This window comes from Xiphophorus couchianus, chromosome 23 (genome assembly GCF_001444195.1).
Source record: "Xiphophorus couchianus chromosome 23, X_couchianus-1.0, whole genome shotgun sequence".
Classification (NCBI taxonomy): domain Eukaryota; kingdom Metazoa; phylum Chordata; class Actinopteri; order Cyprinodontiformes; family Poeciliidae; genus Xiphophorus; species Xiphophorus couchianus.
The window spans coordinates 9,139,881-9,152,830 of NC_040250.1; the positions used below are offsets into that span (position 1 = coordinate 9,139,881).

Consider the following 12,950-nt stretch of genomic DNA (forward strand, 5'->3'; position numbering starts at 1 on the left):
CCGGCCGCGTTCTGCTGGAGATGGTCTAGGTAGAAATAAACGGTGAGGCGCCTCGTTTTCTTAAACTTGAGCTAGGCGAATGAAGGAAACGGTTGACATTTCACCAGAAAACATCGGATCAGATATGAGAAAATGAACAGCAGCTCTTGAGGACTGTTGAAACCCACGCATGTGTGATCAGGAGTTATCAGAGACGTTTTGTTCCACGCTAACACTTGAAACTGCCAGGATGTGTTTATTTTGTGATCTCTGATTGAAATTACTTTGTCTGTGTTTAATTAAAAAAAAAATAGACTCCTTCATTTGTACATTAGTCTTATGTTCAGCTTTGTTTGGTCACATTTAATGGACCGCAATCATTTTGTTGCAGTTATACAGAGTACAAGAAAACATCTCTCAAGTAAAATTTGAGAACATTTTAAAATATGAGGAAAAGACAAGAATAAAAATACTAATTATGTGTTATTTATTCACCTAATGTCGTGTCAAACTCAAGGTCTGGGGGCCAAGTCTGGCCCGCCGTAGCTTTTTATGTGGCCTTCTAGACTCCAAATTACATCAGTGTCACTCCAGTTTTTCCATAAATCTGCAAAATTCATACAAAATCAACAGATCCCCACATTTGTTCCTGATTTTACTCACATTTTTTCTCCAAATTGTCCAAACACATTCGGCTTAAGTGGCTGCTGCTTGACATCAGCCTTACTTGATGTCAAGTTATAGTCTATGTCCACTACAGCGATTAATAAAAAGTCACATAAAATATCACAGATTAGCGCAAATATCTTAAGAAGTCTTTACAAATATTTCTAAATTAGTATTACAAGATCTGTGATTTTGATTACAAAAAAAAGCAAACACAAAAACAATCATAAAATCCTGGATGGTCTGATCAGAGTGAAAAGAAGATAAATATTATTTAATTTTAAGAAACACTTATTGAATGCTGAAACAAACAGCTATTTATTGATATTTTAGCAATTTAATGGGCTTTATCAATACATTCTGGCGCAACTGGCCCTTTAAGAACATTTAAGCCCCTTTTACTGCACATCTGGACCCGGGTCGGCCCAGCTGATCGTTTTTGCATTAGCACTTCCAGCCCGGTACCACCCCGCTCTCTGGAACCCCGAGAGCTGCGGTTCCAATCGGGCCGCCAGACCGGGCCGGTTTGGAGTTAGCTGTTGATTGGTTCGTTGGCTGCGGGGGCGGGACAAAGACCAGATCTCTGGGTCAGAGGAGCTCTAGATGTCTGTCATTTCAATATGCTGCATCAATAAGTTCCAGTCATAATCTGTTCTTACCCTACACTGGGATTACAATCGCATCTTCAGCCAAAGGTTTTAGTGGTAAATGTAAATAAAATTTCTCCAAATGAACCGATCAGAAGTCGGCAAGACTGTGAACGAAGAGATTTCCGCATGCGGTGCGGCTCCAGCCGGGAAATCCCGCCTACCGCAGCGGTACTTCAGCTGGCCGCGAGTCCAGCTCAGACAGACATTCAGATGAGAGTTTTTTTTCTTCGTTAGATGTAAAGCTGAGGTAAATGTTTCCCTCAGCTTCCTCGCTCATGAGCGCATACAGAAAAAGCGGGAAGGGAGACCCAAGAAGAAAACTGTTCAGAGATCACCTGGGTAGCCTTAGCAACAAGTCGATTTACGTGACGTATCCTGCTCAATGCAAAACGACCAGGGCCGTAGCACCAATAGGACCGGGCTGGGCCAGGCCGGACCCTGCAGTGCAAAAAGGGCTTTAGATTTTTGCTAAAAATGAAAATGAGTTTGACGGTTCTGCTCTACAAGGTGAAGATAATGGATGGATCTCCAATCACTGATAAACTATGTCTTTAGGGAATTTTATTGTCTTTACAGAAAAGTCAGACTTGTGGCTCTAAAACACCAGAGGAACTGAATTTTAGAAAACTGCTTTGCAGGATATGTTGTGCAGGCTCCCTCCATAAAAACATCTTTTTTTCTGGAAGCTGAGCTGGGTGTCACCAAAACAAAGTATGCAACAATAGGATGGTTTAGTTTTGTAGCTATTTCAAGTAGAAAACAGAGGAAAGTGTAGCGGTATTATTTCCATTCGTTTATTGACGGTGAGCAGCAGGAACGGTACCGACTCATAACAACAGAAAGCCGAGCTGTACTCTTCCTTCCTCAGCTCACCCATGGGTCCTGGGCAACTGCTTGGGGAAATTAGGAATAAAATTAAAAGTCACCGGAACCCAAGAAAACAATTGTTGAAAATCACAAAAAGAAACTGTTTTGCTTCTAAATGGCTCCTTTTGCCATTTTGGTGATCCCAAAAGACTCTGGATCCTTACATGGACATTAGGAGCTGACGCTAATTGATGTGTTATGAAATAGCAAAATGTAGAAAAGAGTGAAGGTCATATTGTCATTGACTAGCACCTCATGGATTAAGCCTGTCAGTTTCTTTTCCAACGCTTCTGGCAAGGGAGGCCCAGGAGGAATACATTTTTTAAGTAGAGCTGTATGCAGTAGGACCATAATAATGACATCATCTTCAGCTGCAGCCAAAATAACCATGACCATCTTGCCCATTTAGAATCAATACGCCTCAGTCTCTGCTGTTTTACACCAGCTCCTCTAAGTCTGTGTCTTTTGCACGGGCCGAGATCCAGAGCAGCGCAGTAGTCAGAGGTGATAAAGCCAGCATCCGTCGGAGGAGCTTGGATATTCCTTTCCAAGTGAGCAGCAGGGACAGACTACAGACGTGTGCCATTCCTTGGCAGAAGAGAGAAGGAGAGCGAGAGGAGAGAAAAAAAGGACTGATATGAAACAGAATCAGTCATTCTCTGTGTACTTTCGGCAGCACTGGTTCAAGCTTCCCACCACAAACGCTTCAAATATGCTCAAAACTGATGTGAAGGTTTTGAAATTCCCATGGACTTCAATAACGCAACTCTGCCTTCTGTCTTCAGGTTTTACAATAAAACCTCTGCAAAGCTCTAAATCACTCTTTCTGCAGTTCTAGATGTGTGAGGAAAAACATATGGGGGATATCTTTCATTTTCAATTTTAAAAATACCCCACAGCACTTGATAGCTTTTAAATTGAACCCAAACACATTGATGAAGAATAGATAACATGTGATGAAAACGATTGGATATTTTCTCTGTTTTTAATTTACTGCACATCAGATAAATGATGTGTGTATTAATAAAAACAAAGCTTAACTGAGATTGCAGTTTTTTTCTTTTTCCATTAATTTGACAGGATAGTTTTGCATGTTTGATGCACATTAGTGACAAGTATGTAATTTGCATTAATTATCACTTTGAAGCCTCAATCAGCACACAGTCATGTTTATAGATTTGTGTTTCTCACATTTGTCATTGAAATATGTTTTCAGTGAAGGAGAGCATTCTATTTTTGAAAAACATAAACGAGGCAAGTAGATATTATGTCCGGCTAAAAGCTTCAGAGCTCTTTGTACTGACAGTTTAATGAAATATCCAAACGGCGCTGCTGAGTTGTCAATGACCCATCACTCACTGGGTAAAGTTTAAAGATTTTAACATAGATGCAAAAATCAATAAAGGATACAAAGGAATGCCAGCACCTGTAAATATATGAGGTAGATTGTAGCTTAAAAGAAATACAACACTTCTGTGAAGGACAAAAGTGAAAACATTGAGGCTAAATTACTGCTGTAGTTTATGATGTAGTTTATGACCCTGCTGCTCGGGGCAGAGCTGTTCCCTGCATCCACACTCGACTGGAGGGGGTAAAGAAAACCTGACACATTTTCTAACCCTCCAGGTCCTTCTCATGCACTCTAGCTCTCTAATTGAGAGACTTAATGGTTAATTTCACAAATATATATATATATATATATATATATATATATATAAAATACACTAAGCCAACCATATATATGCATTTCTAGTCAATAGTTGCGCTTGAGTGCAACCTTTTCGTTCCTTTTCGTAAGCCTCTGCAGCATAATTTCAAGCTGAGGGAAACGCAAAGTGTGCAATGCGCTCTGGTATACACATGGCCACCAGAAAGCCCAGAGGAAGGGAAACGTCCCCCGCCGCTGCCTACGGTTGTTTAACTCACCGACATTAAGAATTTATGAGCTTAAAGATTCAACCGGCACTCTCCATGTGCGACTTGCAACATATCTTGGAAAGTGTTGCAGCAGAACAAACAAGTTGCTTTGTTGACGCATGTTTGCCCAGATATGGCTGCGTAATGCAGGAGAATAGACACGCTGCCTTAAGGAAACTTTGCTGGTTATTTCAATATCTTTGTTGATGGTGAGGAATGTTCGATGAGTTTTGATGCAAAGTGTTTTGAAGAAACTATTCATTGTACTTTTTCCTCATTTTGATTTATTGCAACTAAAACTTTCAGTTAATTTTCCTGGGATTTTATGTGTTTAGACAGAAACGTGTTTATTTGTGAAGGACGATGATACACGGTTCTACGTTTGTGTTCAAACTACTTACTCTGATATCCCTAAACAAACCCATCAAAGTTTCTAGTAAGGAGAGCTGAACTGTGTGTGATTTAGTAGATCCAGATATTCTGTGAAAGCCTCACACGTTTAGTAAACATTCGTGAACAAACATCATGGTTTAAGGAAGGACATTTATCGTATTGTTTATCATTTATCGTGATAAATTCCTTGTTATGATAAGTATTCTGATTTATCGAGTTGTTGATAAACTCCAACTAATGATGTTTAAATCTGTCCAGATTGTTAGTTTTACTATTGTCTCCACTCTTTGTTCAATTAGATTATTGATAAATACCCACAAATTCCAAAATATGATTAAATGCAGTAACTGTGTGCCGTTCAGTGATATAAATCACAGTTCTGTATGTGGTTTGTGTCGTAAAGAGGCATATTTCAAATGTCTTTCAAGAGCGGTATTTGTGTTGCGTTATGATTGCTGTGATGCAGTCACGGCCAAACAGCTACCTTTTAAATAAGTAGCTAATAGGTTAATAGATGTGAAGTGTTTGAAGCATTTGAACTGCCTTAATGCAGAAATGTACCATACAAATGAACTTGACTTGACTTCTTAGTCATACTTTTGTTGCTATCATAGCAAACCTTTAAGTCCGTGTCGCTCACCCCCATCATGATGTTGATGAGGGAACGCAGCAGACAGGTCAGGGATAAAGCAGGTTTAAGTTTGGAGCTGCACAGATCCACAGCTCAGGTGGGATAATCTGAGCTGTGAGATTATCACTAGTACAAGTGTTTCTGAAAAGGTGGGGCGAAGAAAAGCTTTTGTTGAACGAAATAAAAAGACACAGAAAATGTGTAAGCGAACTACTCTGATCAGATTAGACTAACACTGACCTGTTGGTTATGTGTGCAGGAAAACTAACCATGAAAACAACACCTCCACTATGAAATGTGGCTGAAGAGACTTTGAAGACTTTGTGAAGAAATCTGGTCAAAGTGGATGGGAAAATATGTGGAGCTAAATACATTAAAGCTGTGTGAGGTTGCACTCGACTTTTAGATTTGAGCAGAGATTTACCTTCCAGCGCAGCACCCAGAGCTACAATGTGTTCCAGCCACAAAACTAAGGATTTATGGTGAATGTTGGGATAACCTGATGCTCACAGTTCAGTCTGAGCAGATATGCAAAGATAGTAGAAGAAAATCCCCATTTTTACAGTTGCAATTGCAGCAAAAGTTTATTCCATAAATGCATGCCACACATTTGAGATTTATACACAGATATTGCTTTTGCTCTCACTTGAATTATCTACGATAAGTAAATACAACAGACTGTGGTGCAGATAGTTTTTAAGTAATGGAGATCCATATTTTTTTAGTAGTGATAAATACTCTCACGTTTTTAATGCACTGACTCAATTTAAGCTTCTAAAAATAAAATAAGTTAAAAACAAACATCTCCACTTTCCCGAAAAATTGTATTATCTTCATTTAGAACCCAATCACGGTTGATTAGCAATGATTGGATGTGGCTCAGAGCCTAAATGACCGTGATGGACAGAATACTAAATGAAGACTTCTGTTTCAATAGAGGAAGGAAGCTGATGTGCTTCATTATTATTCTCGAGGAGCGCTTTTGTTTTTCTTCGGGGTGAAGGAGTCCGGGGGGCAAGACGAACAACCTGGACTAACAGAACCGAGGGGCGGCTGCGGACGCTAGGTGTCACCCTTGTGACTTGGAAATCGGCCTGCCTCCCGACAGGATCAAGCAGGGTGGTTGCAGGGGAAGAGGGAGAGATGGTGTGTGTGTGTGTGTGTGTGTGTGTGTGTGTGTGTGTGTGTGTGTGTGTGTGTGTGTGTGTGTGTGTGTGTGTGTGTGTGTGTGTGCGTGTGTGGGCGTGGGTTGGGGTGCGCGACAGAGAGAAAGAAGCCAGCTGTTAGCGAGTGTATCTAAAGAGAAGTGAGATTTCAAGGAAAGAGGACGCAGTATGTGCAGAACTTCAGTTTTAGTTTAATTTTTTTTTCTTTCAATGCCTTTGCGAGGTTTTTTTTTTTTTTTTCGTGAATGGTCTGGCGTGTGGAGCGCTTGGTGGTTGTTCACATCACAAGGAGCCGCAGCTATAACGTCGGCCTGAATTACACGGCCATAAGAGAGAAGGGTCGCTTTGAATAATGGCCTAATTGATGTGTTGTTCCTTTTATTATGATGATGAGCTCCAGACTGTAGGTCAGCACTCTCCTCTTTATTAACTTAATAACAAGCGTTTTCATATACTGACTGAAGCATATTTATTTTTATATGAGAGAAGCTAATTATAGCTTTAATGAAGCAGGTTGTAGGTTGACTGTGTATTATCCTAAAGCAGCAAACTATTTGGAGTGGAGCTCAAATGCCTTATTGATTGGAAAATCTTTCAAAATGTAATTTTAAAACGTGCTTTATTGATTTGTCAATATTTCTTTCCAACATGGAAACTTAAGCCATATCAATTATTCAGTCATTATATTGGTAGTTGTCTCATTATTGCAGCTTAAGTTGGGCTGTACAATAAACAACAAGTAACCATATCAGCGTGTAAATGGTGTAAAATGATACAGAGGCAGTTGCAATCAACAGGCTCAGGCTTGACTTTGACATTCAGAAGGTCACAGGAAGTTCATCCTGTACTGTCTTTTTCAATCGTGTTTAACTGGAAAGACCGACATCAAACACCCTGAGGCCTCAGGCATCCTCAATCAAACATGTAATGAAAACATTTGATGAGAGGTGACAAGTCTTTCCCATCAAAGCCGGCCCAAGGCGTGGCAAACTATGCAGCTGCTTTAGTCCTCCAGACCAGCAGGGGTCCCCCAAGGGCTGCTTAATCCAGAATATACATCTTTACACTTTCAAATGTGTAGTTATGTTTAAGGAAGAGCCTACTTCTAAATCACAATTATCTAAAGTTTGTAAATAGCCAAATTAAAAGCAATGAAATTTGTAAAATTTAAAAGTAGATAACAAATAAATCTTTGGATAAAAAGAAATCCAAGCCAGACATATGGAAAATAGGTCGACCTGCTGGAGATACCAAATACATGAATTCTCACAACATATAGATTTCAGAAATTCATATTTGTATTTAATGAGAATGCTTTTGAAGTGTTGATAAAAGCAAAATTTTAAATGTAAAAAAAATATTTTATCATAAATGTAAAAACTGAGAAGTGTAGTAACTGTAAAATTGCAGAGAAAAATATTTCCTTTTTTTATTACCATGTGATGTCACAAATGATAATTGTTTGTCTTTGAGAACCTAAAACCAGTCCTGGTGCGTTTAATATCCCTTCAGACCCGGCCCAAAGCATAAGCAAACTAAGCTGCTGCTCAGGATACCAGATGAGGGGCCACAAAATATTCATCTTCCCCACCTTAATTTTTATCAGTGAAGAAATAACAATTTTCTATAAGTTCATCCACTTTAACTGGGATCCTCTTCCTGACACATGGCTGCTAAACCACACTTTGACTGCTATTATAAATAATGGAAAGTGCTTAATGTGAGGGCTAAGCAACACACATTCTGGGACATGGTGATTTTATTTTTATTTTACTAGTACACTATAAAAATTTATGCTAGTATGGATAGCATGGGGTTTGGATCATCTAAAATAAACATTTTTGGTGCTGCTTTCTGAACTCTAAAGCATTATCATGTGTGCGTTGGATAGGGATTTACTAGAAGTGCCACTAAAAATCTTTTTCTATTAAACACTTACTAAAATTTCAGCATGTAAAACATTTGATAGAAATGCACGGCTACATAAAAATCAGTAAAATAGTGCTCCCTCTAGCTCCAGTTAAAATATTGCTTTTTAACAACGTACTTTTTCTGTCAGACATTTACTATTACCAGAAATATTTTACATTTACCACTTGCTTCCCTCAGGAAGGTCAGTGGTGCTGCACCGCCTCCAGCGTTTATTTCCAGTGTTAATAATCATTAGTTTCTCTGTAAATATCCACGTGATGCAAACATGACACTGGTGTAAAGCTTCATTATTTTGTTGGAGTTAGAAGAATAGTTTGGTCTTGTGTCTGTCAGGCTTTCACCTCCAGGTCCAACTAATCTGGATTTATAATAAAGATGACAGGGATATTACTGCCCATAAGGAGAGTCTCACTTCCAACATTCTGAATTATTAGTTTAATCAAAACAATTACCTCAAATTCAAATCTTGTCAGAGTCCCATAAAACACCACGATGACCTGGATTTTTTTTTAATTGAACTCTGGTTCGGCAAATACCACCAGCTCAGAAGTCCACAAACTTTAAAAAAAAAAAAAAAAGACCAAAACAGTGCGTGAAGCTTTAGGGTGAAAAATCTGACTAGAAATAGATTCATGGTGCTTGTTGCAGAAGAGAAAACGAGCAAAATTCTGGAAAGTTACCCCACGTAACCTCTCCTCTGCGTCTCTGCTGCGTTAAAAACACGGTTCCTCTTTTTTTCTTTACTGTGGGCCCCATTGAAATCCCTCTCAGAGATCCACTCCCATGGTGATTCCCCCCCACATCCCCACAGAACCATACTTCTGGAAGCAGCCCTAACGACCATCTAATTTCGTGTTTAGCGTGTACACCATAATTGCCTGTAGAGTCTTCCATCTGCAGGAGAACAGGTAGTTGGCCGCGTTTCATTGCTCTACTTCGCCCCACCCACCAGCAGCTCCGGCCCTCCTGAGTAACCCCTGATTGGCTGAGGGGATTGCGGGTCCTGAGACTGAGCGCTCAGCTCGGAGCTGCGCGTCTGCCAGTGTGCACCAGCGAAGCGAGAGGAGCGCTTGTTGGAGTCAACTAGACAGCCTACTGGCAACGAGTGGTGATTTCTTTTTTTTCCATCCCTCTCTCTGCCTCAGTCAGGCTGGATATAGGCTACTGTGCTTCAGTTTCTCTGCAGCCACACATGAGATGCGTTTTGAACGTACAGTAAGCTCTGGCATCGCCTCATCCCAACTGGCTGCATTTTCAGCGGATTTCTTTTTGTGCGCCTGGACTATTGACTGGAATCTGTTTTAGCCTTTCCAAGTGAGATGCGAGGGAATTAATTAGGAAGTGAAAGCTTGAAGACTTGAGGAAGGGGTTGGAAGAAGGGATAAATCTGCTGGAAATGAAAAGGTAATCGGGAGTTTGAGTGATGTGATGAGACATTCCTTCAACTGCACCCCTTTTACGCAAAAAGATATCCGGACTGTTGAACATTTCCTTGCTTGAAGATCTTCTTTTTTTATTGAGATGCGAGGATTTTTTTAAAAAAATTGCTGCTTCTAATTAAAAAGAGTGATTATTTTTATCCAAAAAAAGGGACGACCTGAATATCGACCCCCTGTCAGGTCGGGGCGGTGAAATTCACACAGACTTTTCAGCTACATCACTCCATCTGCGCGAAAGATCAAGATTTCTGCGGACTTGAGTCTCTGCAGCATTTTTTTCTCCTCCCTTTTGCTCTCTTAAAAAAATGGACACTTTAACATATGAATCGTGCGTAAGATTAGTTTTCTGCTCTTTGAGAGCTGCGCGGATTTCCACGGCTAAATCCCAACTGTAAGAAGATTCAGCATGTTTTTACTATTCTGTCGCGCTCAGTGTTTCTCCCGCTGCAGCAGACCGGAGGATGTGCTCTGCCTGAGAAGAATCAAATAGGCACTTGTTAGAATTAGAGCTCATTGACTGCATATAGAAGAGACATTCAATCAAACTTAGTTTTTTTAAAGAGATGATTTATCTGCGCGTTTTTTCTCCTATTTTTGACGCGCATCCTTGTGCGTAATTCTTCAGAAAAACTCAACAGGTTCAACAGCAAGCCCTGGAGATGGAATTAATACAACTAGCCTCCGTTTTCCTTTTATTCTGGGTCGGAACTGAGGCTGTTATCAACCTGAAATATGGAATAAACGAGGAGATGAAGCCCGGGTCGGTGATTGGGAACGTTACGAGGGACGCGGTCAAGCTGGGATTTCAGATTGCGCCGCAGCCTCCTTACTTGAGGGTTATTTCCAACTCAGAACCGCGATGGGTGGAACTCAGTCCGGCCGGGATTCTTACAACCCAGATGAAGATAGATCGGGATGTAGTTTGCAGACAGAACCCGAAGTGCATTGTTTCCCTAGAAGTGATGTCAAACTCCATGGAGATTTGCGTAATCAAAGTTGAAATCGAGGATTTGAACGACAACGCGCCCCGGTTCCCAACGAGCCACATTGACATAGAAATTTCCGAGAACGCGTCCCCTGGTACCAGGTTTCCCCTAGAGGGTGCGAGCGATCCGGACTCGGGGATCTTTGGAGTGCAGTCCTATTCCATCACCCCAAACGAGCTTTTCGGACTAGAAATAAAAACTAGAGGGGACGGATCCAAGATCGCAGAGCTTGTTGTGCAGAAATCTTTAGACAGAGAGACCCAGTCCCACTATACGTATGAAATCAGCGCAGAGGACGGAGGAGACCCTCCGAAGATAGGCGCGGTCCAGTTAAACATTAAAGTGATAGATTCTAATGACAACAACCCCGTTTTTGACGAGCCGGTTTACACGGTGAATGTGATGGAGAACTCCCCCGTCAACACATTAGTCATAGACCTGAACGCCACGGATCCTGACGAGGGCACTAATGGAGAGGTTGTGTACTCGTTCAACAGTTACGTCACCGAGAAAACGAGGGAGGCTTTCAAAATTGACCCCAGGACGGGGATCATCACCGTCAGCGGCGTGTTGGATTACGAGACCACGCAGATCTATGAGATCGACGTCCAGGCCAAAGATCTGGGTCCCAACTCCATCCCGGCTCACTGCAAAGTCACAGTGAACGTGATGGACACGAACGACAACCCACCTGTGATCAGCCTGCTCTCGCTGAACACGGAGATGGTGGAAGTGAGTGAGAACGCGCAGCGTGGGTATGTGATTGCGCTGGTGAGGGTGTCAGATAAGGACTCGGGGGCCAACGGGAAAGTGAAGTGCACCCTGCAGGGCAATGTTCCCTTCAGGCTGCAAGAGTATGAGAGCTTCTCCACCATTCTGGTCGACGGGAGGCTGGACAGAGAGCAGAAGGACACCTTCAACCTGACCATCCAGGCAGAGGACAGCGGCATCCCTCAGCTACGTGCCACCAAATCTCTGGTGGTCAAAGTCACAGATGAGAATGACAATCCGCCACACTTCCTAAAGCCACACTATCAAGAGATGGTGATGGAGAACAACCTCCCAGGTTCCTGTCTGCTGGCTGTGTCAGCAGAGGACCCAGACCTGGGCATGAACGGCACAGTCTCCTACTCTATAGTCCCTGGTGAGATTAAGCACATGGATGTAAACACATACGTGAGCATAAACCCATCAGGCCGCATTTACTCCATGAGATCGTTTGATCATGAATACACCAGGACTTTTGACTTCAAAGTTCTGGCAAGAGACAATGGCAACCCGTCCTTGTCCAGCAACGCCACAGTTCGCATTGTGGTGCTGGACGTCAACGACAACACGCCTGTGATGACAAACCCTCCGCTGGTCAACGGTACAGCGGAGGTCTCCATCCCGAGGAACGCTGGGGTGGGGTACATGGTGACCCAGGTGAAAGCTGATGACTATGATGAAGGGGAGAACGGGCGGCTGACCTACACCATCTCAGAGGGCGATAGGGCCTTCTTTGAGATTGACCAGGTGAATGGAGAGGTACGCTCCACCAGGATGTTTGGGGAGAATGCCAAGTCCACCTATGAGATCACAGTGGTGGCGAGGGACCATGGCAAACCCTCCCTCTCTGCCTCGGCCTACATCGTGGTGTACCTCTCTCCGGATCTGAACGCCCAAGAGACCATCGGACCCGTCAACCTGTCCCTCATATTCATCATCGCCCTGGGCTCCATTGCGGCCATCCTCTTCATCACCATGATCTTTGTGGCGGTCAAATGCAAAAGGGACAACAAGGAGATCCGGACATACAACTGCAGGTACTGAATGAACACAGGAAATGTGAATGTCAGGGTTCCTACAGATGTTCATATTTAAAAATTCTTTTTTTTTTCTACACTCAAATTTATAAATAGTTCAGCCAGTGGCGGTCCTGATATGAAAGGGGCCCTGGGCAACCAGATCCCTCAGGCCCAATCTTTACGTTCCTCTCAAACTACATAAACATTACAAAAGCACTTTTTGTGTGTGTTTTCACAAATATGACAAAAGTTTTTTTTTTTATTACTGTTTTTAAGAAAATAGTATTTTATGAAAAGTAATCACTTTCAGATTTGATTTATCTATTTTATATTTTCAGCTAGATATAAAAAATAAAATAAATTTACCTTAAAAACTTTAGTTCAGCTTAAACTTATCAGAACCCGTGATCAGAAACATACTTTAGAGTCAAATTTACTCTGTATTCATTCCAACACTGAAGGAAAATGGAAACAGCAATTAAAAATATGTGCAGGGCACAAGTGGCAGAAATATATAAACATAATTTTGATGAATCA

At 41.7% G+C, this 12,950-nt stretch overlaps 1 protein-coding gene across 7 annotated transcripts in view; it reads left to right on the plus strand.

Moving 5' to 3' along the window:
* Window positions 1-9,224: 9,224 nt before the first annotated feature.
* pcdh19 (protocadherin 19) overlaps window positions 9,225-12,950 on the plus strand; it is an 82,196-nt gene continuing 78,470 nt past the window's right edge. For 5 of the 7 annotated variants that reach the window (XM_028008593.1, XM_028008597.1, XM_028008599.1 and 2 more), the window contains exon 1: window positions 9,225-12,431. In XM_028008593.1, coding sequence (XP_027864394.1) covers window positions 10,300-12,431 — 2,132 coding nt within the window. In that variant the 5' untranslated portion in view covers window positions 9,225-10,299. The remainder of the gene's footprint in view (window positions 12,432-12,950) is intronic. The other 2 variants (XM_028008594.1, XM_028008596.1) reach the window with 1 other exon arrangement.